Source organism: Balaenoptera borealis (assembly GCF_965194805.1).
Source record: "Balaenoptera borealis genome assembly, chromosome: 3".
Taxonomy (NCBI): domain Eukaryota; kingdom Metazoa; phylum Chordata; class Mammalia; order Artiodactyla; family Balaenopteridae; genus Balaenoptera; species Balaenoptera borealis.
The window spans coordinates 85559437-85586669 of NC_138866.1; the positions used below are offsets into that span (position 1 = coordinate 85559437).

The following is a 27233-nucleotide window of genomic DNA, read 5'->3' on the forward strand; positions in this document are numbered from 1 at the left end:
GAGGAGAGGGGGGGCGGAGAGGGCGGGGCCAGGGCGCGGAGGGGCGGGGCCAGGGCGGGACCGAGACCGGGACCTGGGCCGGCGGCAGCGGCGCTTCAGCAGGCTGTTACTCCGCCCAGGCTTTGGCTCAAGGCTGCGGATGGGTCCGCGGTTCCCGACAAGAGGTACGGTGGTTCCCCAAGTGCAGCGCACCGCTAGCGGTGAGGCCCGGCCCCGGCTGCCCTGGCCCGAAGGCGACCTGCCGGGACTCAGGGACGCGGCGGGGGAAACCAAGGGCCCGGGAGAGCGGCCGAACGGTAAAGGTGAACGATTCTCCAGAGAAGATGCCTATATTTTCTACGATAAGCACATTCTTTTCTTTCAAGAGTCTTTCTAGATTCAATCGTCACCACCCTAAAGAAGTTAGGCAAGGTCAAAATGAAGTTAAGCTAACTTTATCCTTTCTCAAAAGCTGAGTCTCCTGCCCATGAGGTACCAATGGTTTTCCCCACTCACCATCAACTGATTGATCATTTAAGACTTTAAGACAGAATTCTTGCAGGGGGGCTTTTTAGGATCCTCAGCCCACAACCCTTAAAGTGCCTCAGGCCATCCTGCACACAGAATAGCCTAGTCTGTATCCCTTATACATTACACAAGGTTAATATTTCAGCTACTTTACAGTTGAGAAGTTAACAGGCATATACATAATTAGCTTCTGGGAGCTTGAGTTATTTCTTAATTTCTCTTATTTCGAAAAACATCAGTCACCTCTTTGGATGTTGCTGCTCACTGAGAAATCAAGACAGGGAAACCAGGCAGAGAAAAACAAATGGCACTAACATTCCAGGCCAGACCAAATCAGGAAGGGTGAAGCAGTGCCCATGTGAATGCCTCCTGAGAGTTCCCCTGGTTCAAAGGAAGGTGGAAAGGAGAGAATGGTGGGAAGCAGAAATCACTCCAGTGCTACAGGGACATTTCCTACAGAGAAGGAAAAAGAACCTCCAGCCAGCGAGAGAATGTTGGATTGAAAGAGAGCTTTTAACACGTTCAGTTTTATTACATGGGGAACCATCTCCTCATATCCCTGAACCCTGGTTTTTATCTGCAGGGATTGTGAACACCTAGTTTCTATTCAGTCCAGTGCTTCTTTTTCTAGGTCACTTCTGGATGTGGTACTGCATTTATAGAACACTTTCTACTCCCTGTTGATCTTGTAACCTCTGGTGCATTCAATAACTTTATCAGAAAAATAATATTTCCCACCTTTGAAATCCAAACCACCATACAAATAGAACTAGAATTTGCATGCGGAATGAATATTTTATTACTAGATTATAAAAATAAAATACAAAATAATTTTAAAACAGAACTTAAAACACTGTACAAAGCTTTAATATGATACAAATGGGAAAATTAAATAAATAATTACACTTTTATGTACAGATGGCCTATACAAAAGCACTCCATGTTTCTGCCAATACTCTATGTCCTTGGTTGCCTGAGCAAAAATGCATAAAGAGGGCTGCTTGGAAGGGAAAGGGATACAATACCTTTGGGGGTATTTCAAAGAGCAATTCTCATCACTCTGATTTCATGAAGAGGAGAAGAAAGGGAGAAAACTATGAAATTGTTAAATTACTCTAACTTACTGGTCTTGCTCGACAAGAGAGAATTCTTCTGGTTTGTGGTTCCATCTGATTTAAGAGCTGCCAATAGTTCAGAACTTTCAAGAGTTATATCTAATTCAAAGCTAGGTGTTTCCCAACTCCCTCTTTTTTCCTAAAAGCTGTGAACTTGTAAGTAAATGGCCCAATGAAATTCAGCACTTGGTTATTTTAGGAAAGGAGTCAGAAGGGGAACCAGGAACTGTGCATGAGAAATGAGGGAGCTCAAGCCTGGGTCAGCTGTTATTTTCTTTACTCAGTTCATCCAATGCAATTTCAGAGCCCCAAGTGGCACAGTGTTACATTTCCTTTAGCTTCCTATCTTTGTATCTCTGAATGCTTTTTACCTTAGTGAACTAATTTACCTAACTGGTGAATAGTTTAAAAAGAAAAAAATCCCAAGGGCTTCCCCTTCCCTGGGTTGATCCCTAAAAGAAATCACATTCAAGCTCTGGTAGGTTTGTTTATCCCTTGTGGATGAGAGAAGAACATCCAGACAGACCCCAGGTATGGTGAAGTGCCGTGCATGAATTTTTAAGGATTTAACTGTATATTTTAAGAGGGAAAAAAAGCAACATATGGCAAGGGTAGTCTATATAAAAATTTGGTTTACCTAGTGTTTTTAACTGGGTGAGTGAACACTTATGTACACAATATGAAACAATATTAAACTACTGAAAAGAGAGATAAAATTTCCTATCGTTAGTGTGTAAAATTATATCATCAGCAAATTCTATAGTCACATGGGCTCAAAGGTCTGCCTCACTGAATCCTATTCTCTAGGTCAAGGAACCCAGAACCCCTGGCCCAGGGTATCTGAGAGATATGTCAGTATCATCAGTGATACATACTGTGCCCATATCTGTCACTTCAATTAAAGAGGCAGATCTTGTTAAAGTTTCACAGGGCAATGAAGAAAAAGGCTTCACATCCTTTACATGTCTCCTTAAGACCAAGGATCCAGCAAAATCTAAGGAAATATTCAAATCATTACTGAGTAAAGGTTTCGGCTTGGCTATTCAGTGTCTTGAGATTGTGTATCACATCAAGCAATTTTCTAAACTTGCTTAAGGGGAGTAAACATCAAGCTTATGTTTTAAAAGTTGAAGCAGGTATTCACAACTGAATTAGAAAATGCACTGATGGGTCAAGACTTTAATATCATCACTTCATGTCCAGCCAGGGATTTGAGATGTGCAGCATCCAATTCCCCTTTAAATGAATAGGGGGATCCTTTTCCCATGTCCTGGAGTTACCTAAGAACTACAGGAATTCCCCATTTATCTCCTGCACTTCTCCCTAGCAATGTTGGCAACAGATTCTGCAGGCTCCTGAGTCTAACTGGCTTAAATTTCTCGTATTTCCAGAGGGACAGCCTAACTCTTGAGAATATCCAATGATATGTTTCCACACTACTCCCACATCCTTGAAGTATATACCAGAGTTCTATTGGATGAGGACAGGGAAGCGGGATGTCCTAACAACCACCTGGGGTTTTCAGTGTACTACATCTTTCCATATGGTCTGAGGACTGGAACTGCCACTGGTTCCCTTCTCTAAGTTAAGGTCTAAATATGCACCTGTGATTTCTGAACTTGGGTAAATATTGACATGTGAAGACTACTATAGTGGTTACATGCCTTAATCCATGCCATAATACTTTTTATATTAGAACACAGATAAATAACTATTCTGCAAATAAACTGTCTACAGAACCAAACTCAAGAAAACTAAACAATACAGTTGTCACCAACCGTTCTATCTCCTCAGTGATACAGGTGCTGAAATATCTCTCCCTTTAGGCAAAGTCCCAACACATCTGTGGTAAATACATATAAACAGAAATGGGCAGATTTTAAAACAGTGAATGCAAATAACTTAATTCCAAAACACATGAACATGACAGAAGAAATGGTTCCCTAACATATGCCACGTTTTGATAGATAGCAAGGAATGAAAAGTTTTAAAATGTGAAAATTTTGATCTTCAAGACTAAATCTAGACTTATCTACAAATAAATGTATTTTCAAATAGCCAGAGGAAGATGCATTTTTTCCCCTAAGACACTAAATTCTGAATTCTGGATCCTGTTTCTCCTATCACCAATTCCTAATGTTAGATTAAGAATGTAGTTCCTAGAACAAAGAATCCTCTGCTCTTGAGGGAAAAAGCATAATGTTTTTAATTCAAAGCTACTGGATATAGAAAAACTAGTTATCGTTTTAACTGTCTGTCTCTGGGTTTATAAAACATGCACCAACACTTTTCCTTGTCAATTGAATATAACCATACAAACATTCACATGAAAATCTGTGGGCCGGAAGGAATCTCTGATGATTACAGAAGAACTTCAAATTCCCATAGTGGCTAAGAGCGAAACAGATACTGCACCCTAGTCCGCTGGATTAGTAAGCAGCTGAGATTTGTTTAGTATTTAAAGCAAACAATATAGAGTGGATAATGACAACAGTGGGTCTCAATTACCATTTTGCCACTAATTTAGGACTTGATTAACTTGTTAACTCAAGAAAACCCCCCCAAAACAAAAAAGCATTCACTCCACAACATGCAACTTAAAAAACAGTAAATGTAACTATGCCACTGTCAGCAAGGCCAGCTTGCACACCAAGTTGAGAATAAGAGTGCCTACTTAAGACTTACCATTCAAAAATGTTTATAATCTGTGCTTTAAAGTTAAATTTGATATGACCCAATTTTCATTCTTTGTTCACTACACATTAAAGTTAAATGCCTTTAAGCTGTGCAAAGACTGCTATGTGGAATTTTAATATTTCAAACAATCTACACCCTGGAAATTTGGCAGCATAATTTAGGAATAATGCTACCTAAAGGGACTGAACTGTCGCTAACTCCATCTTCTGCTCCACCCAAGTAATTCCAAAGACTAGACAAGGGAGGGTAAGGGCAAGTGTGACTAGGTAACTAGCCATTTTGTTGTGAAAGGAGAAACTAGGAGGCACCTGGTTTTCAAAAGATAATTTTAACTTCTGCCCCATACTACTCAATATAGTTTGGCTTGACTTTAATTGATGGCCATGTCCCTCACCTTAGGTAGAATAACCAAACTGGTTTAAAATCAGTTGGATGATCTATGTTTGTCACTGAAATCTGAAATATACCATCACTAAAAAAGTTAAAAATAAATAAAAAAGAACCAACAACAACAAAACCCAACTCATTTTCTGTATCATACTCTATAATAAAACAAAAACAAAAATCCTTGTGCCAAAAGTGCTTTGCTCAGGGCTGCCAACATCTCTTTTTAGCCCGAGACATCTAAAATCTAAAAGCACAAACTGCTTTTAAAAACCGTAGAGTAAATCTCTATACAAGATAGTCCTCTTAAGTGGATCTATTGATACATGAGATATAATTAATCTGTCTTCTTTTGAAAGTATCAGAGCAGAAATATCTTTGGTTAACTCTTTTCTCTACATGCAAAATAAAATATTCTTACACAACAAGGCTGTTTCTCTCTGGATCTTGAGTTTGTCAGTGCCATTTAGAAAAGGGGGGCAACACAGTGGAAAAGCTGGGAGAAAAATGGAAGGAACCAAAAAAGAGAGGAAACATTCAGTTGCCATGTTGCCATCACTGTCAGTTTTGACTTCTAGCAGAGAAATGCCAATAAGAAATAAAATAACACACATACTACAGTTTGCAGCCTCATCAGCTTTTCAAATAGTTACCATGAGCACATTTCTGATTAGAGGGCTCAGGATTTAAAGCTGGCTACTTTTAGCACAATTTAGCTAATACAACAGGAAAAGGATAATTTCTTAATTGTAGATTACTTCCCACCACCCACCTCCCCAAGTGAAGTGAAAAGAGGAAAGCAGAATGGTAATTTTTAAGAGATTTTTTTTTTAAATCAATTTATGTCAGACCCATGATTATCATCCCAGTTTATCCACTCTAATCATAAGGACGGAATTATGTAATTAACATGACGAATCTTTGAACCAGTATTACAAGCGTGTCCTAGTAATTTTTTCCCCTATTAAAATCTTTTAAAAATGAAAATTAAATAACCTATCTTGGCTTGTTAAAGACTGCCAACCTTTGCATTATTCACAGGGAAGGCAAAAAGAATGTTAAGTGTCACATGCCAAGAACGTATTTTCAGAAAATGAAGATAGACAAGGCCCAAGTGTACACAAGGCACACAATAAAAAGTAATTTTACCATCTGTGATCTTGAAATTACAAATGGAGAATGAGAAAGAATGACTTTATATAAGCATATGTTTCTCTATATATTTATAAATATTTATATAATTTACCATGAAGACATGCAAGTAGTATTATAGCAACTATTATACAATATAATACAGAAGGATTGGTCTTCCAATATTACACTTGCTTTAGTTAAACAGCAAATATGTCTTATCTATTGCATTCCTCTGTAGTCTTGAAACCGGAGAGAAATTAAGATTCCACATTATGCTATATTTCTTATGGGAGACCATGTATGCCTCAATAGTGTTTTGAGTTTTTGTTTTTTGTTTTTTTTTTCAAAAAGCTCAACACAGATAAAGAGAACAAGATAAGTTCAGTGCAGCTTCAGGGCAGCTTTGATGCAGCATTAGAATATGTTCACTTGGTGAGGAAATATCTTTCTTTTTTTCTGTTTTCCAATTCAACCATATTAGGTTTGGCAGCAAACACAAGGTCAAAGAGAAAGCACAGATGTTTGCTAGAAGGCAAATTTCAACAGCAAGCAGACCAATTTACCTGACCTTAATAAGGTCTTTACAACACAAAAACTGTGAGTATAAAAGAGCTCATTTTAAAAATCTAGTATAATTTAACTTTGACTGATTCCTCTTAGCAGAAGAGTGAGATCAGAACAAATATGATCCTCCTTACAGCTTTATAAATTAAGATTACATGGAAATCAGGTCAAGAAGCTCAAATATTCAAACTAAAGCACAGGTGAAGCAGGTAATAAAACCTTAAAAGATAAATATTGAGCCTAAATTTATTTCCTCAGATACTCATTCCTTATTGGCTAAATGTATAAAATACAAAGTTTGAGAATTTTAAGCCTCAACATACCTAATTTCTTCCTATTTTTCTTTCTAAAGCTCTAAAAGCATAAAGTCACGTTCCACAGCAATGTACTTCCCTGGTATTGTCTTGGAGGTTGATAGTAGAAATAGTTGGTACCTAGAAGATTTAAGGAAGCAAGGTCTACTCTGGTCAGTTTTCCTTCCACAAGGAGGAAACTAACAGGGGAAAGAGGGTTCTTCTATCTTGAAGGGTATTACTCCACACTCTGTCCCTCTCCCTAAAGCACTGAAGCCTGCAAAGTAGTTCTATTTAGACTTTTCCTTCCTTTACCTAAGTTTCATCAGTTATTTTTCACAATAAAAATATACTGAGTTAAGTAACTGTTGCTCCAAAGAGAAATATTAGGGGATTTAAAAAAGTAATTGGATTTGAAATTCTCAGCATGTGCTGCTAAAAGCACGTTAGAATGTATTGTTAAAATAAGAGAGATTGGATCAGGTGACAAACACTAACTTTAAAAAATGTGAAATCCAGGGAGGGTACTAGGAATGAGGCAAAGTAAAGGTGTGAACTCTCAATACACCAGATAAACACACAAGCCAAATGTATATGAGCACTGGCTCCACCAGCAACACACTTCTTACATACTCTAATATCGGAGCAATTCTGACTCCCCGAGGTTGGGAAGTTTGGAAAGCAAATATTAAAGTGAGAAGTTTCACTTTTGCTATATAATCTTTAAGTAGAGCCTTAAAAAAAGTGGCTAAACCCCTTAAAATTCCAATCCACCCCCTACCTTCAACGTTTTTGTTTTGAAGGCAGATAAGAAATGAGAGTTCATTTAGCCAGTTTCACCCCCTTGGATTTTGCTGGCTTGCCCCTTCCTATGCAAAGACATTGATTCCTGATCTGCTTGCTGCCTATCTTAGGTAATTTCTTATCATATATCTTCTTATAAATATTTTATCATGTTACTTTCTTTTGCAAGACAAGATCAACACTGATTTTTTTAAATAGACAGTACAGGGACACACATGTATCAGATTTAGGAGGAAGATCTCACACCTTCCACAGAGATGCAGCCCAGCTCCTATCTGCTGAGTTTACTGGCTGACTTACTCTTCCCTGGGGGGGCTTTAGTGCTGGCCGAGTGGTGGTGGAGGCTGCTGGATACTTTCAGGCCATTCTTGCTGGGTTTGCAGTGCTCCTGTTGGCAGGACCTCCTGGAGGAGGAAGATCCTGAGTGGCTGGGAGGTGACTTGCTTCTCCCCACATGCGGGGATGAACTCCTCTGGTCATGGTGGGGCCGTCCAGCCCTAGATGGTGAGGAACTGGATGTGCGAGGCAAGGAAGAGCTTCGAGGAGAGGCACTGGGACTCCTGCGAGGGACAACTGGACTCTTGGGTGGTGTTTTTGGATTGTGAGGGGATCCTGGACCCTTGCACTGAGTAGTGCTCCGGGGTTTCTGAGATCCATTTTGAAGAATTTGGGCCAGGCGGGAGAAAAGGTCTGAGTCAGAATTGCTACTCCCTAGGACTTTATATCTGCGGAGCCTGAAAAGAAACAGAATAATTATTTTCGTTTTAATTCACTTTAAGTGTGCCTAGAAAGTCACAATGTCCCAAATCATAATACGTATGATGTGAGTCAAAATCAGGAAACAGAGGATGCGGAGTTACTCTTTCATATACCAGTTGTATAACCCTGGACAAATTATTTAACCTCTCCCAGCTTTGAAGGGGAATATTATCTATCTCACAGGGTTACTGAGCAGTCAAGTGCGGTAAAGTACTTAATTGGATGTCTGCCATCCAGAAGCACTTACATGTTGTTAAGCCCCTTCCTCCTACAGCATGTTTGCTCTTCCCATTTTAGAATTAACTTAATGAAATGTCTCTAGCATGTTAGCACATGAGCAAGAGTAAACAATTTTGTTTGAGGCTTCTAGGACAGGAATTCTCTATATACTTATGCAAACATTAAACTTCACAATATAAGTCTTCAACAGTACTCACCAACAGCAGGAACTACAGATAAAAATATACTTCAACCTCATTTAATAATTTCCAAAAGAAAAGAGTAGTCACTGGTTTCTCTGGGCCTCAGTTTCTGCCCCTGACAATACCCTGAGATTCAGGAGAGCCGAATGCCTCTCTTACTGGCAACCAAGCCATCTAGAAAGCACTCATATGAATAGCAATGTCTCCTCTGCCCTAAATATCTTTCTGTCTTGGCCTAAAATCCATTCAGTTTAAGAATTTAAACCTCAAACTGCTGACATGCCACTCCTTACAGAAGGAAATGGGAGAAGAACTTCCAAGTTGTATTGGCACCTGCAGGACGCAGGGGACATATACAGCCACCATCGCCATTATGGCTCAGCAACAAGTTACTGACTTTTTTCTCTGAATTTTCTCCCTTCTTCCTTCCCCACCATCTACTTATACTGACAAATGACATGAAACTCATTCTGGTTAAGCCTAACTTCATGGATCTTATTGTAAAAATTGAAGAGTGGAATAAGATAATTCCTCTGTGCCAGGACCTATGTGGGAAAGTTGAGGTCCCACTGAATTCCCAGATGAGTTTCAGGCTGGTCAGCTCTGTAATATCTGGCACAATGCCACACATTTGGCTTTGTTATCAAGTTACCAAGTTCTACTTTGAGGGGACATGTAAAGTTCTAAATAGTAAATAGTAATTAAGATTTGTTTGTTGCAGTCCAAAGCAGCTCAAGCCACAGATATACTATCTCTATTAAGCACAGATGCCAAGCAAAGGGGGGGACGAGTGAATATTGTCCATGGAATCATCTTTTTAAAATTTCTCAGCTAAATGACTGCTGTTTACTCATCACCATTTTCCCCGTTGAAGTCTAGTTCCATGGTCATTTCAAATCCAGTGTTTAGTTACCTTTGAAGCTGAAAGAAACCCTAGGGGAAGTCAAAACTAAACTTAACTTTAGGTAAGGGTAGCAAGTTCTGCTGGGTAATGATACAGATAGAACCTCACTTTAATATACTTCAGAAATCCTTATAACAGGTGGAGGCCTATTATCTAGAACAAGCTATAATTTTCAGGTAAATTTATTTTGATGTCCACTTTGTTTTTGTTAAAAGACTATCCTTTTGCTTCTTCTCCAAGGGTTTAGACCATTCTACTCTGAAAAGTGAGTAATGGCTCCAAGGAAAGCACTCTTCATTGGTTCATTACTTCCCAATATTTTCCCCTCTTAAAAACAGAATCACTCCATGGTCAACTACACATAAGAATATTTCAATAAACAAGCATACCACACAGTAAATATTAAGGCAATATCTTTATTATGTATGGTCCTGTATATCATCAGATGTAGGGAAACTCCCTAAAGGATTTTTTGTTTGTTTAATTCATTATAATCAGATAAATAGAACTGTTACTAGGGTCTATTCATCATATTATAGACACAGTATCTTTCCCCAGAATTTGACATCATAATGACATCTGTTATAACGGGATTCTGACTGGACAAAACTAGAAAATTACCGAGTATCTAGTTAAAATGGACTGGGAAAGAGACATAACCTTTGTTGCATGCTAAAAAGCACTAAACAAAGCTCTAGACATATTCTACCTGATTTCCTCTTCCCAAAACCATTAGCAAATGTTTTACCCATATTATAGATAAGGAAATTGAGGTTCACACTGCTAGAAAGTGGGCGAGCTAAGAATTAACCTGGATCAAACTGACCCTTTCAACTACACTATGCTATAAGGCTTGGGAAAGGCAGGGAAGGAAGTAGATGATCAGAAGCAGGCAACAAAGAAATGAAACCAATGACATAATCAAGCAGACACAGAAATAATGCCACACACTTAACATAGGGAGAAGAGCACACAGCATTACCTGGCTTCTACTCCAGGCCTCATGGGTGGCTTTCCTGGTGGTGGCCGAGGCAAGAACTGAGATGAAGTTGAGCTGTTGACTTGATCTGTGTTGACCCATGAAACTGGCCTTGGAATTTTGCTCTTTCTGGACTGGGAGATGATGGGTGTCAGAAAGCTGTCTTCGGCTGACCTGCTCAGGTGTGAGTCTACGGCCAGTCTTGAAAAGGGAGTGAAGACTTCCTCCTCAGAAAAAGGAGCAGGAATAGTGGATAATCTCTCCTCTAGCAATTTATCAGAGGCACTTGAGAGGTCCCCAAGGAAAGATTTGAGTTGCCTTTTTTCCACCAGAAGCTTGACTAGATCTGGCTGATAAGCTTTCTTTTGGAGGAGCTTCTCTTTTGCAGAGACTGGACAGGATGATTCAAAAGTTGAATCTATCTCTTGTGCTAAAACAGGGATTCGGCTGTGTCTAGTTACAAAGGATGACCTAACCACATCCTTCCGGGATGGAGGACAGTGTTCACTCTCTGAAACAGAATGAAATAGTTCTCCATTTCTAGGGGCAATTTTCTCTCTCTTACCCTCTTGGTGCAAAAGAGTAGAGAGGTCTCCTTGATGACTCAGCAAGTCTTCACTCTTGATGTCATCCTCCTTAGATATCTTACCTTTTTGCACTGCTGCCACCTGGCCTATCTGTCCTTCAACATGTCGGTCAATAACTCGTGGAGATACTGCTGAAGTTCCAACTGCCAAAAGCTTCACTATCTCGTGAGTTTTGTCTTGATTTGGCACCACACTAAAAGTCTGTGTCTTTGTCACATCAAGAGGTTCAGTAGTAGCTGAGTGATCCCTTTCCACCGTCACCAAGTCTCCTGGGAGAGGGGAAATCTCAATATAAGGCTGCCCTTTACTCAACTTCTCATCTTCATTATCTGACCCCACAAGCATGCTTTTCTCTCCCGTTTCCCTAGGGAGACCCTCAAATTCTCTCACAGCCAGTCTGTTATGGTCAGGAAGGTCTTTTGGTCCCAGGTCTTGGGAGCTGTCACACTCTCTAATGCTGGGTAACACGTCATGACCAATATGATCTATCTGAAGCCCGAAGTCTGTTCTGCTTCCTCCACTAGGAGGTTCGCGCTCTGTCACAACCAAGCCAGAGAAGCTCTCCCTTGGAGAGTAAAGTTCCACGGTGGGCTCCACGGGATGAAGGTCTTTCTTTTCTGGCTGCTGACCATAATGAAAGCTACCTGAAGTCGACTGTGTAGATGCCACAGAACGTCTAGGAATTGTAATCTTGAGAGAGAAGAGAAAAAAAGGTAAGTGCAATAATGTGGAATTATAAATGAAGATGTATGAGTTGAGAGTTAACACCTCAAATTCTAATTTATAAGAGGAACGCAGATCCCAACCAGCTTTGCCCAACTCATACTTAAAATGAACAATTCTGAATAAAAATGCATGATACTCAAGCTCCCCTACTCAGAAACTGTACAGAACAGTCTCCCTCTAGGTTCATCCCTGCCTTTTCTGTAGCTTGCTCTGTACTCTGGAAGACTGATTTCTACTGACCGCACTATCCAGGCTCCCTTGCCTTCTGAATTCTGGTTGTGTTTGCCCAATGGGCAGCACCAACAGAGAATCAGGGAGTTGGAGGTAAAAAAGATCTGGGTATTACTTCTCTCTGCTTCCTCCCGAGGGACTGCAGCTTCGGTGGTACATTCTACCACTCCTGGCCACAGCTTCTGTCACATGGCCCCCTCTCCTATAGATATGACTCTTACCAGGTTCTGCTAACTGCCCCTCTTCCTTCTCTTTCAGGACTCAGAATAGGAATAGCTCCCTCTATTTCTGTTCCTGTTGGCTCTCTTAAACCCTACCTACACGTCTGTAAAAAGTTCCTTTCATTAGATTTTCTCCAAGTCCCTGTGAGTGTGCCAGCTATTTCCTGCCAGAATCCAGATACAGGATCTTAGGGAAAAATTATTGGTAAATTATTGTAAGTTGAAAAACTCCAAATTTACATGCATTTGTTGCTTCCCATAAATTCTGTAAATCAATGTTATTAATATTTTCCTATAAGCAAACACAAAGATGTTTAGTAATGTTTTATATCTTCTTTAATTTTTTAAGGTCAAGCCTATTATAAATGAAATTCTACCATCTTTCCACAGAGGTCATTTCAATTCTATGTGAATAAGATTCAATGTTTAATAAGAATGTCCTTTCTTTAAAACACCTACAGGACTTCCCTGGTGGCACAGTGGGTAAGAATCCGCCTGCCAATGCAGGGGACACGAGTTCGATCCCTGGTCCGGGAAGATCCCACATGCCACGGAGCAACTAAGCCCAATGTGCCACAACTACTGAGCCCGCACGCCACAACTACTGAAGCCTGCGTGCTCTAGGGCCCGTGCTCCGCAACAAGAGAAGCCACTGAAATGAGAAGCCCGCGCACCACAACAAAGAGTAGCCCCCACTCGCCGCAACTAGAGAAAGCCTGTGCGCAGCAACAAAGACCCAACGCAGTGAAAAACAAATAAAATTAAATTAAAAAAATACATTAAAGACACCTACATCTTCACATTTGTTAAGTGACATGTAAGGAGGCAGAAAATGTCAACCACATAAACTGGTAAGGAAAAAAGCCTCTTTGAGAAATTAAGTAACTCGAAAATCATTTAATGAAGCCCATTAAGCTCTAATAGAACTATGGAAATTGGTCTGAATTCGAAGCAAAATGAATTTGGAGCTGTCATGGGAGATTTCACTTAGACCCCATCTCTAGTCCAATGACACCAAGAAACCCATTTGGTTCCAGAGTCAGATAAGTTGTTTAGATCTGTTTCTCTGTGTGTCAGGAATACAATTAGGTTTAAGAACACGCAAAGCTTACCCTAAGCCCAGCCCAGGGAGAAAACACCTAACTAATGTCCTGGAATAGCTCCTGAATGGAATCAGTGTACTGAGGCTCCGTCAGGTTAATCCAAGACAGGCTAGGTTCAGACACGAATTCTCACAATAAGCCCAGACCTACAATGACCTTGGGGAAAAGGCAGTAAGTTCTACTGGTGCTGTCACCCTTCAGGAAGTCACCTCATACCTGTACTTTCATTATACTAAATATAGGCAGATGGCAATTTTCTAGTATTTTTAAAAATGATATTGAAACTTAAAATTTATAGTTATTTACTCTTCAAAATTTACTTTTTAAGACCTGAGAGTGATGGTGATAAGAAAAGCAGTTATGAAATTATATTAAATACCAAATAACTAGGGAGATGACTATATTTACATTCAAAATAAACCAACAGTCATTTCATTATTATATGTAATTCCAAGTACATCACCCAAAATGAAATCAGCATTATTTACAAAAATAACACTCCACTGGTCTTCTGAGATTGAAGCTAGAGAATCAATGCACTTCTGAGCCTAACTCATCTGGATTCAGGATATAAATGTCTGTGTATGTATGGTATGAAAAAAGAGATGATAATCTTGTATATAGAAAAGATATATGAACCACTGGAGAGAAGAATTAATTTTCTTGAAAAGATTCTGAGCAATTATGAGAAACTGCATAAATTACTGTAATATAATATTTATATAGCACTTTAATTTATAAAATATTCCTAAAATCATTTTTACTGATTCCATTTCATAGCTGCCCGGTATTTTAATTGAGTACTTTTATTTACACAAATTTCACAAATGAAGAAAAACACAGTCAAAAAAAGTTAGGGACAGGATTCTAGGATTTTGAAAGTCCCTCACAGCAAAGCCTACTTACTGACATGTACTACACACTCTCAAATGAAGTCTGGGAAACTGAGTCTGCAAAAAAATATAAAAAATAAAAATAAAAACATTATCTATCAAGATGAGCAAAACCAAAGATCAACAGCTGCATACAGAGAAAAGAAAGCTAATTCTAAGTATAGCTGAAAACAGCTTCCTTAACATTAGACTATAAAGACACAAAAGTAATTCCCATACTTGGGACACTCTATAGACTGAATTAATGATCTGCCAGGGCTTCCCTGGTGGCGCAGTGGTTGAGAATCTGCCTGCCAATGCAGGGGACACGGGTTTGAGCCCTGGTCTGGGAAGATCCCACATGCCGCGGAGCGACTAGGCCCGTGAGCCACAACTACTGAGCCTGCGCGTCTGGAGCCTGTGCTCCACAACAAGAGAGGCCGCGATAGTGAGAGGCCCGCGCACCGCAATGAAGAGTGGCCCCCACTTGCCGCAACTAGAGAAAGCCCTCGCACAGAAACGAAGACCCAACACAGCCATAAATAAATAAATAAATAAATAAATAAATAAATAAATAAATAAATAAATAAAATACTGACTTTAAAAAAAAAAAAAATGATCTGCCAGTAAGCCATATACATCCTTTATATGTTTAATTTCTCTAATTCACAAACATTTCATCAAGGCATGAATTCAATCATTTCCTTTCTTCTGTTCTCTAATTGTATCAGGTACACCTTTCTATAGAATTAGAAAATCACCTCAATGTTTTCCATTTCTTTCAAATTTTCTTATTTTTATTAATGTCTAGTACTGAATTTGACTAACATCAGTCTCATTACTTTTTAGTTCAGATAAAGCAGCCTCATTATTTTATAGTTACCCCGTGTTCAGAACTGGCCACACAGCAAGAGACAATAAACTACAAACCAACTATTCACATTTTAACTTACAAATTTATCCTTTTACTTTCCTCTCATTCAAGGATAGTAATGCTATTAAGATAATAAAAACCTTGGTAAATTCAACATTCATACCAAATAGTCTCTCTTCCAAATGAAAGGAATATGGTATATGAAATATCTATATTTCATTTTGCGTTTCTGGCAAATAATTTAGAAGAGATATAGGTAGTAGAATAATTTATTGGTTCCTACTATAGCCAAGAATAACTGAGTTATTCTTGGCCTAATTCCAGGCCTATTAAAAAAATTAAATTTTAACCATTCAAATTTCTTTGGGCTATTTAAATTCCACTGCAGACTTTTGTTTAAAGCATCTTTATATAATACTTTATACAAGTGTCGAAAACTATGAATAAAACTAAGCTACTATTATTGAACCACGTTTTTATGTACCAAATTTTTATTTCTATAAAGACAGTACACAGTTGCAGTAACATGTGCATATTAAGAGGCCATACATCCTAAAAGAATGTCTCACTCTCTCACTCTTTACCCCTGTCGCTTACTCTGACCGCATTTATGTTGGTTACTTTTGCTGAAGATATTGTTATTTTGTGGTTTGGCTTATGTGGATAGATATGAGGGCTGATGCGGTGGTAAGGAATGGAGAGGGCAGAAGTCTTTGCTTACAGAGGTGGGTAAAACTGAAAACCTGAAGCCTCAAGACCTAAGTAAATGAGAAGTAAAAGTTGTTTTTTCCCTTCCCCTGTTATCCCACTCCTCAGAGACAGTCACCCATTATTAATAGTTGAATGTATATTTAAGGGAATCTGAAGTTATAAAAATTTTGTAGAGGTACTAGGAATCATAAATAAGTCACAACCCATACCCAAAGAATAGAAGTTTCTTTTCCCAGAAAAGAAAGATTGAAATAATATTTCTTGGCTGGCCTGTAATTATATATCACATACATGGCTACAGGATTTAATAGTCACTTTTCAAGCCCCTTCATACAATCTTGGAAGACACTTTGGGGATAAATCTAGTCCAACTATCCCCAACTTCCACAACCTATAGATTTCTATCACAGCATCTACAGTACTTAAATAGTGAGGAGAGTCACTGGGCTTTGATGCCTAGCACAGTACCTGACATACAGTAGACGCTCAATAAATGTTGAACATATGAGTAAATCAACCATTGGACGCTTGGGTTCCTTCTATGAAGCCTCTCCCAAGTGACAGTCCAGTCTTTTACTTGAACACTTCACAAATGGGCTTTTTTTTACTTCCCAAGTCGGTCCATCCAGTCTCTCATCCTTTCTGATCGTTCATGGATTGAATTATACCATCATATATAATTCCAGAGATGTAATCTCATAGAAACAAAACTTTTCTATAATTACAATGACCCAACTTTCCAGATCAAAAACAGAAATCCATGGTCAGACAGAGGACATTTAGCCACTCCCTTGTCAATGTACATGCATTCAACTCTCCTACAAAATCCATTTCAAGAAGTTAACCATGGTGGCAATCAATCCAAAAAGTCCTTACCTTTCCACACTATTAAAGCACTCATCTATTAATTACATGGATCATTCATTTTTCAATAGAGACTCTGAGTAACTCCATGAGCTTTCATATAGTCACTCCAGGTGTACAAGGGCTCCAAATATTCAGTGGAACACTGGAAAAGCCACATGAAGCTACTATTTCAGGTAAGCTGCACTACTGAAATGTCTCAAGTCTTCATTGAGATTTTCATGATTCACAGTTCAAGCCCTCATATTTGCTTGAACTAATGCCAAAGCCTCCTCACTGGCCGCTGCCCCAGCCATTCTCCCTCCATGGCTCCCAAAGAGCAAGTTACTCCCCTCCCTCAACCCTGGCAGTTTCTTGTCCTGCATCCCATACACCTCAGCATGGCAGGCCAAGGCCCTTTATCACCTCACTTGTGCAGCTCATTTTCAGCCTCCTTCCTTCGCCCTAACATTCTGGATTACTTATTTAAATGCTCTGAATTTTGGTGTTTCAAGCCTCTCTGCCTTCGTACATGCTGTGTTTTTTGCTTGACACCCCTGCATCTCCTTCCAGCAAGCTTATTCATCCTTCAAAGTCCTCTTATTTTTGAAAGTAATATATCTTCACCATGGTAAATAAAATTAGAAAATAAGAGTTGAGAAAATTAAAACACCCAGCATTGCACTCCCCTGTCCTAGGCAGATTTATCTGTGTTCTCATTTGTGTACACAGCTCCACCACAATCACTTCACATGGTTTAAGGTAAATGTTTAGATATAGGCCTTCACTGTCAACCTAACAGGTTGGTGCCAACTGTTTATCCCTGAGGTACAGCAGAAAGCCTGGAACTTAGCAGACACCTTACGGAACTGAAGGGCTGAAAGAACAGAATTAAGGCAATGCAATCAACTGCTGCTCTGACTCTCATAGTACTGGTATTGGTAATTCCTGTAAATACAGCCAGAGGAATCCTCTTAATAGATGCTGACTAACAGATGACAAAAAAAGTACATGTGACTCTCTTTTTGTCCTGCTCCTTCTCTGTGCATTATTTTACAGCCCCCACTCCTGCTTTTCTTCTTCTCAATGTCTGAAAAACAAGTCAATGAGGAAAGTCTTTCAGTATGTTGACAATCCCCTGGTATGAGGAAAGGCTGGTCTGTGTGACCAATACAATATGGCAGAAATGATGATATGCCCCTTCTGAGATCAGGTTGTAAAAGACAGTGTGGTTTCTACCTCGGTGGAGGGTGTTCTCTCCACCACCACCCCCGCCCCCTTCTCTGTCTCTTTCTCTCCTCACTCTCTGAAAAAGCCAGCTGCCATGTCAAGTATGGAGAGCCTACGTGGTGAGGAACTGAAGCCTCTGGACAACATCCAGTGAGGAACTGAGGCCTGCCAACAACCATGTGAGTGGGCTTGGAAGTGGATCTTGCCATCCCGTCCAACCCTATGATGATTTCCCCGGCCTACAGCTTGGTAGCAACCTCATGAGAAACCCTGAGCCAGAACCATCAGACTAACCCACTCCTGCATTCCCAACCCTTAGAAAAAGTGTGAAATAATAACTGCTGTTTAAAGTTGCTAAGTTTGGGGTAATTTGTTACATAGCAAAAGGTAACATATAGGTGGTATTATTATTCTCCAGTCACATTTATAGTGTTTCCAAAGGTGATGCTAAAATGAAGCACTGCCTTTCTAAAGGACTGTCTAGAACCAAGAGATCATGTGGTACAATCTGCCACGATATTCTGTAAGGAATAACCCGTCCAACCTTCTCCCTACCAACAGTGATTACTCAACACCACATAAAACTGGTCACATTCTTTCCTACAGTTACTGTGATTCTGGACCAATAGTTAGACCTGTTTCAGAAGCAGTTCAAGTTACTTTAGTTTCCTTCTCTATCCTTGTTCACTTATGCCAGCTTAATTTTGCCTCTCCATTTGCTAATCAAAACATAATTTAATATCTCCCCTATAAGCCAAAGCTTAGTCTTATTTTGCTCCCTATAAACCTATGTTGTTCAGCCTCTTTTTAGAAATGATTAGTAGTGGGCTAACTTCATAATTGTTTACCCCAGGGGAAAAAAATCTAATTTCCAAAAATAACCCCAATTTCTTTTGAATCTAGCAAATTTATCCATCTTTCAAAATATATCATCTAAAATATTTATACATGCTATTTGATAACCAGTGGTTTCATGTATATGGATAAGGAAAGCCCTAAACAAGGTTCACAAATTTATGCTAAGAAATAAAGAGAATTAAAGAATGAAGTTCTCATCAGTTGATTTAATATGCCAACTATACCTGTAATACAGATAAACTTTTGCTTTGCCTATTTTTATAGTTCTTACATATTTTAAGATACCAGGACAATTTCCTTTCATATCATCATAAAGAGGAAACAAGCCTGAATGCAAAAGATATAAACTAACAAACTGTTTCCTGTCAGAATATGTCCTAATTTAAAATATTCAGATAGAATGGTAATATGTTTTATCATACTGTCTAAGTTAGAGCACGTGATCAGAGCTGCAAGAGATCTAGAGAGACTATTTGGTGGTACTCCCTACTTAATGTGTCTGTAGTTAAGTTAGGGAAGTAACAACATCTGCTTGCAAAAGTAAACTCTGAATGTAGGCCTCAAGAAGAGAATCAAGATATATTTTTATCCCAAGCTCCCCAAAATGAAGGAGATGGTAAATTCAATACCTTAGACACAAGTGTGCAAGTGATGAGGCTGCTATTTAAGAGACCTTCAGTTAAGAAAAAGATTTTTTATTTAAAGATACCTGAAAATAAGGTCAAACTTATAATATCAAATATAATACACAAGTCTTTCAAAAACTTGATAGAGAAAATGTTGCACATAGTGTAAGAGAACCATGAGAACAATTTTTGTGGACAGGGCAGTATTGATGGGAGAGAGTAAAAAACACCAGGAGAAATGGAGCCAAGGGTTTAAGACCCTTTATGCAGGGAAGCACACCAGAATGCTGTTGGAAAAATGCATGAGCAACAGTGAGTATATAGCATACTAGAGTCAAAGAAAAGAAGAAACTGAATCTGGGAAGGTGGAAAGAGGAAATGAATGGAAAGAGGAAGGTGGGGTGGAAAAAGAAATGCAGACAAGGGAGGGAGGCATTAGGATCTGCCTCTAGCCCACAGGGGACCTCTGTACAATTTGGAAAAGGATGCCCCTCAAAGAGGAAACAGCCCTACACAAAGATGCACAGTTTGGCTAGCAAAGTTTGGGTTAGATTTCAGGCCCAACTTGTTCCCTTGGCTAGGTCTCTTTATGCAGTGAATGACTTGTATAACTACACAAAACAGTCCTAGGAAAGAAGGAAAGACCAACTAACTATGATGAAGAAAGAGGCAAGCATTTATTTCTCTATTTCGAAGTGCAGGTAAATTCCTACAGAGCTGTACACAAAATCAAATTTTGTTACCTTTTCTTACTGTTTTACACCTGCGTGTGCAATTCTGTTCTAACTGAAAACATTTCAGCTTGCAGAACAATGTTGTTACTGGAGAGCTGGAAGAGACGGTTGCTAGCTGATGACGGCAATTAAGGAAACCTGGTACTCCCACGCATGTAAAGACAGATGTACCTGCTCGCGCCTGAGACGCTGCCTCCATATCTGGCTTTTGTGAGACTCACACAGTCATAGAGGGCACCAATGCTTACTGATAAGAACAGGGTAACAGGTGTCTCCAGCTAAATGCCCAAACTGAGAATAAACAGTGAGTTTCCTCAAAATGTTCCTTTGCAGAAGGCCTGTATCACAATTGCCTTCAGCTGCTTGTTAAAATGCAGATTCCTGGGCTCTCACTATCCCAAACCTACTGAAGCAGAAGTTCTGGAAGTGAGGCTGGGACTCTATCTTATAAACAACAGACATTAAGCTTGGAAAGTTACTATCAAAATAAAAATTAAATGTGAAAAAAATAGTTGGAAAACTACTGTTTAAAAGGAACATAAAATATGACAAATTTCTGGGTGAAGGTTATGAAGGAGAAAGGAAACAAAAAGAATGATACTAGCAACGGTGTACAGTATAAAGTACAAACCATGAATGGTTAAATACATGCCGTCCTCACCATATTTATAATGTAGAGTTCGAAAATCTCTAGAATTATAAATTTTTAAAAATCATATTATATATACACACGCAGATAGACAGTTCTTGTGGTCTAATTATAAATGTTATTATGAAATTAGGTCATAATGACATTTCACCTATTAGGTTGCTATCCTGATAGAAAATCTCACTTCTTGAGAAATTTCACATTGGAAGACGGACTACAGAACTTAGTCCAGACATCATTCCCTACACCCATGTGCCAAACTTAGGCCTCTGCAGAAGAATCTTAGTTGATCCACTATTAGTCCTTTCTTAACAGCACCTTGAGTGGATGACAGAAAAATGACAGGAGCAAATCACTTACTGCTGTAAGGGGTCCTTCTGCTTGTGCCTCCATTGGACTTGTGGGTGTCACTGCAATAAATTGACTAGCAGCTCCAGCCTGGAGTTCCAGCCTATCTGCATATTGTTCTGAAGCAGCAGTGGCAGGGCACTTCCCAGAAACTGCTAAGATCACACCTGAGGTTTCCTTCTTTAAAAGATCATTTTCTGCCCAAGGACCCAATCGGAGCTTTTCATCTTGAGGGGATTCCTCTAGGACTTGAAGGACTTCGGGCTCCTCGTCGGAAGGGCTTCCAGTTGTTTTATGGCCTAAAGCCTCATTTGTCCTAAAATCCCGAAGGTCCTGTTCCTTATCCACAATCACCCATTCTTTGGAATCAACCTCCTGCTTGCAGGAGCTCAGGTTAACGGCTACAAATCCATTGCTGCCACCACCATCTGCCTGCTCAGGGGTGTTGGCAGAGGCAGGCTTGGAAGCATCTGGAAGATACTCTTCATCATAGTGCCAGATGTGGTCAGTACGGGACACAGCAGGAACACAAGGCTTATGAAGCAGAGCAGGGAGAACAGATTCCTTTCCTTCACTGGAATCTTTCTGCATTTTCTCCAAGCTTAAGAAAATGAACACAAGTTACTTAATTGTCCTAGGGAGAATACTTATTATATAGCCTATAAGTTCTATACGGAACTAATATTTACCCACAGACGAGAAAAAAACAATATGGATAAAGCATAAGGAACACTTCACGGGTGGGTAACGCTCTGCTCCACCTGTCATCATCCTGTTCTGGAAGACGGAGCCCGTAGGAGGAAGACGTCTCTCCTGCGGCCGGGCAGGAAAGAAGCCTAAGCAGGTTAACCAGGGCGACTTGTGTGATCCAGTTCACCTTTGCTTTGCCAATTCAATCACACTGCCCTCTGCTCTCTGCTCTGAGGGACTGAGGGACAACTTACCCAAGAGGCTTTTGCCTCAGCAGAGGCCCTAGAAAAGGAAATGAGGAAGCTAATATACATCAGGCAAATACTTTCTGCATTTGTTTTGTCTTCAGAGAGGTATATAAATGTATACTCTTTCAAGTAAACTCCTCCAAAGACAGGGCTAAGCAATAGTGTGACTGGTGGTATTTGGCTGCACTGGCTTCTGAGAACTGCTCTCACCTGCAGGGAAGCAGTTTAAGCAATACACTTGTTCCTCTCCTTAAGTTTGTACTTGGGTGCTTCACTTCCTTCAACTGTTCCCTATTCATTCTAGGTTCTGGCTTGAGTTCATTTTCTTGGAGTACTTCTGTTCTCAACTCTGTCTTATCTCTCAGCTCTTCCCTCAGCATGGACTCTCTTTTTAGTTCCATTCTTTTATTAGACTAATTTTTTCCCAAACTAAGCTTTTATCTCTATCACACTTTTATTTTTATTCCCAATCTCATGCACAACTGAAAATGTTTAAACACTGCCCCAGTCCATCCTTTTGATCATATCAACGTGTAGACACAAGTTTACATCACATAGCTGTGAGACTGAATGAGTACCATATGAAGAATACACAGCTATGAAGTACTGTTTAAAATGGAAGCTAGATTGGACTAGGCCAGAAGTGGCTGAATTGTCTTCAGACACAGTAACTATTATGTTAGTCAAACACATGGTCCTTCTAACTTCATATTTCTTTGCCAATAGTAGCCACTGGGGATGTACAATTGAAGGATGTGACTACTATTAAAGTCACTCAGGTCTTAATATTACTAAAGCCTTCTATAATTCATAAATATATCCCAAGTTCTTTTTAAAGTTTCATTTCAGTCTTTTGTTATCAAAATTGGAGATAAGGGGCCTTAGAACTATGAACTACAAACAGTCGTTACCTATGTATAGCTCTCTAAAGTTCCACCTTTCCTTCTTTCTAGGTAGAATGATAAATATTCATGTCTCTTTTTCCTACAGCATTTACTCATAGAAGGCCTTCATTAAATTGAATTCAACTGCCTATCACTTGTGTATAAATTACTTTTTCCCCTACTTCATGTACTCTTCCTCCTTCTTGCCTAATACCATCTTTTTCATGCCCTCTCTTACACTGCATCTTCTCCATTCCAATAAAAGAGATCATCTTCCAAACAAAATCACTTCAAAATGTTCATTTAATTTATACCTAGTCTTATGAAGTTTCCAGCTCCCACAGCCAAAGGCTATATGTTATAGAACTTGTAATAATATCAGAAGGCAAGTCACATTAAGAATGAGGATGTTAACTAAAAACATGGATAAAGATGACAGCTTAATCAAATCAGTGCTTCAAAAATGCAAAAACTCCTTATCTGAAAAACTTTACATAATAGAAAGTAATAATATCAATAGTGTTTTAGTTGCTTTAAAAAAAAGAAAAGAAAAAGAAAAACTATTTTATACCAGGTCTCAAGAAACTTGTCAGTATCTGGCTTTGGCTCCAGAACCAAACGTTTTTCCAGCTCAAAGCTGTGGATGGAACGTAACTTTCGCACCAATGGAACATCTCTGTCTGGCTGAGTCATCTCTGAGCGGACCCGAATTGGTGAACCGAGGCTTGGAGCATTCAGAATACCATTTGCTTGACCATGGCTGTTCTCCTCTTCAGTAGCAGCCTAGCAAAACATAAAAGGAAACCATGAAAAACATTCTAGTCACTATAAATGATAGGAATCATTGAAGTCTTTCAAAATAATATAAGCAAATGATTGGGATTTTTTTTCAGAAGATTAGGATATTTTGGCTAGTGTAATTCATTACATACTTGTCTATTAACCCTTTATTAAATTAAGTTTTCTAAATTTATTCTCAGTTTCAGTATATTTAGTGTTTTATATTTTGGTGCAAAGATAAACAGACTGAAAACATTTAACAACCTTGGCTTTTTGTATTATGTCTAACTAAATGCTTGCAGGACCCTATTCCACTAAACCAAAATTAAACCTGGAGAGGACATTCTCTTTGAGACATAAGTGGTCTCACAAGAGGTAGGAGAGGTCGCCAAGCCTGAATACTCCCTGTCTCAGTTTCTCTCTAAAAACCAACCAAACAACAACAACAAGAAAACTAGAGCTAGAACAATAAGCAGCTGGGTAGCGCAGAAGGAGGCTGAGAATGAGGCAGCCCAGAAGGGTGCAGGTGCCTAAGGACAGAGGATACAGTAGAACGATTACCAGGGAAATTAAGCTTTACACCAGCAGTAGGGAGAGAGAGGAAGTCTGAATGTCTATTCTGATTAAAGACCCTCAAGAATGCCCAGTTGGTCTTAAACTGGGGGTGCTCTCTGGCTACCAGGAGAAGCAGAAGACAATCTTCTCCAAAGGAAGGTTTCCCCAACCCCCAATTTAGGCCTACAGGACTCCCACGAATTATTAATTAATGAGCAAAACACTAAAGGTAGTCAAACATATAAGAAGGCATGCCACCATGACCAAGAGTCAGCAGAAATGATAATAATAATTTTAAAAAATGTTTGTAACTCCCAAAGACTTCAGGTATCAAACTTGTTCAGATACAGCATATAGAACAGCTATGCATAAAATGTTTAAATATATAAAGGTCAACAAAGGATTACTTGGAATTAACTGATGAATTTAATATAAATATTCAATTAAGTTGTTAAACAGCAAATTAGCCATAAAAGGCCAAACTTATTAATTCATGAATAAGAAGACGTAGCAAAAGAAATTACCTAGAATGAAGCACCGCAAGAAGAAAAATATAAAAAATGATATTAAGAGATGACAGAATAAAAAGATCTAATATATGCTTACTTAATTGGTGTCCCTGAAAGAGAGAACAAAAAGAATGAAGAGGTGACAATATTTAGGTAGAGAACAGCTGTGCATTTCCCAGAACTGATTAAAAAAAGAAATATGTGTATGCCTAGACATGTCATAGTTAAAGTGCAGAACACCAAAGACAAGGAGAAAAGCTAAAAAGTAGCTGGGGGAATGGTCATCTACCAAAAAATGGAAAGAAAAAACAGTAGACTTCTGAACACTAATAATTGAAGACAGAAGAAAAATAACTGTCAATCAAAAACTTTGAAGGCAGCAGAAACTATTTTTAAAGAATAAGGCTGAAATAAATACATTTACAGCTAGGTAAAAATTGAAAGAGTCCTCTATCAGAAGACCTCAACTAAAGAAACTTCTAAAGGGAATATTTCAGGAAGAAAAACGATTGAGTCGGGGACTTCCAAAATTGCAAGGAAATGGTAAACATCTATGAAAATTCCATATAAACATTACTTGTATAAAACAATACCACTAATAATCTAATTTACACAATTTTTTAAAAGGAAGGAATTAAAAAATAGAAAAGAATTAAATGTAGATTAAATAGTGATAACATGGGAAAGAAAGCTAAAGTAATTCAGACCTATGTCAAGTGCCACTTCACTCTGTCACATACACAAACACCCATATGGGCTGACAGCTGAGAATGTCACTAGAGAATTTTTACTAAGGACAGTTTGCTCCCAGTGTTTACTATAAAGGCAGCCAGAGGGGACATTACAAAAATCTGACACTGACTTCCTGACTGCTTCTCACCACTTATTCCTGATAAGCAACAACCAGACCACAGGGCAGCATATCACATCCATGCAGAGAATGTTCCTGCAAATGACTCCCACTACTGAAAATATATACTGTTAATTTTTTTTAATTATATAGTTTAAAAATATAGTATATATTGTCCAAAGATAGGCCAAGCTCCTCAGACGTGGTCACAGAAGATTCTTTTCAAGATATATTTCCCATTCACAAAGCAGGACTAGCCAAGTTTCTATCAATCGTGTTAACAGATATGAGCCAGGAGTCTCATTTTACACCTATAAATTTAACCTCCTTCCCAACTAAATAATTATAAAAACACAGGAAGTACCAAAAACTAACTGATTTGTAATTCATTGCCCCTCCATCCCATCCCATTAATCATCATCTTCCATGAAAATGGAAATGACGGGAAACAGTAAGATCAAAGAGAAATTTGGGGATAATCTACCCAAAGACTACTGAAAATCATTTAATTCAGAAGTCTGTATTTCTCCCCATACTTACAAGTGGACCTGTTTAGAATCCTAATGAAGAAAAAATCACGTTATTCAACATCCACTTTGTCAGCTCATGACCAGTTTGATGCTTTCCACTTCTAACCCCCATTTCCCTGCCTCCATTTGAGACAGTTTTCAGAATGAACACTCAGCTCCATTGGTCTACACTATGGAAGAGGCCCAGTCTTGTCATTCTACTTGGAAAGACCATTAACTTCTGTTCTATAGATGTCTCTTCTTTTAGACTCCGTGTCTGGTTATTTTTTAAAATCTACCGTCATCTTTTCCACAAAATACAAGATGAAGATTAATTTTTGGTGTCCATACCTGAGCATTATGGGCAAAATTAGACAAAAATATTGCAATTACAAATATATAAATAACTAGCAATACAATGTTCTACTTCTCATTCAAAATTGAGAATCATGATACTTTGCTACACCAATAGGAGAAAAATAATAAGACATAGAGAGATATCACTTCCTATGCAAGAAATACACACCTTACAAATCCCAAGCTTTATCTTATTCCTGTTGGTATCCATCTCTTCCCAGACATCCTTCTCCTGGGGACGAGGGTGTCCCAGAGATCCAGGCAATTTATCTGGTGACACACCAACAGGGATGCCATTCTCTCCATCACTAAGCTGTTCATCTGGAAACACCTCATCTGTATTTTCTCGAAGCAAGTCTCCTGGGATGGGAGTGGCATTGGCAATTCTGAAAATGAGGAAAGAAAATAAGGCAGAACTTAAAAACACCAGAATCAAAAATTACTATGGGACTATCCTGCATTTTACTTCTGGACTTAAATGATGAAGTCTATACATAATTAAGAAAGTAAAACAAAACAAAAAGCCTCAGAAACTTAGGGCATGCCAATTCTACAAACTAAAGATGCATTTGTTTTTTGGCCGCACTGTGTGGCATGCGGGATCTTAGTTCCCCAACCCGGGACTGAACCCGTGCCCCCTGCACTGGCAGCACAGAGTCTTAACCACTGGACTGCC

The 27233-nt window shown here is 39.0% G+C and overlaps 1 protein-coding gene and 1 long non-coding RNA gene across 8 annotated transcripts in view; one reads left to right on the forward strand and one right to left on the reverse strand.

Moving 5' to 3' along the window:
- Nucleotides 1–59: 59 nt before the first annotated feature.
- Nucleotides 60–14894, forward strand: LOC309627174. The gene is made up of 3 exons (XR_014243566.1): nucleotides 60–164; nucleotides 11674–11862; nucleotides 12789–14894. It is a non-coding gene; the product is annotated as an uncharacterized lncRNA (long non-coding RNA).
- Nucleotides 1289–27233, reverse strand: part of TTBK2 (tau tubulin kinase 2) — a 139202-nt gene continuing 113257 nt past the window's right edge. For all 7 annotated transcript variants that reach the window (XM_082388721.1, XM_082388720.1, XM_082388723.1 and 4 more), the window contains 5 exons: nucleotides 26727–26943; nucleotides 23569–23780; nucleotides 21188–21776; nucleotides 10566–11839; nucleotides 1289–8232 (listed from right to left, as the gene is read on the reverse strand). In XM_082388721.1, the coding sequence (XP_082244847.1) occupies nucleotides 7770–8232; nucleotides 10566–11839; nucleotides 21188–21776; nucleotides 23569–23780; nucleotides 26727–26943 (2755 nt within the window). In that variant the 3' untranslated portion in view covers nucleotides 1289–7769. The remainder of the gene's footprint in view (nucleotides 8233–10565; nucleotides 11840–21187; nucleotides 21777–23568; nucleotides 23781–26726; nucleotides 26944–27233) is intronic.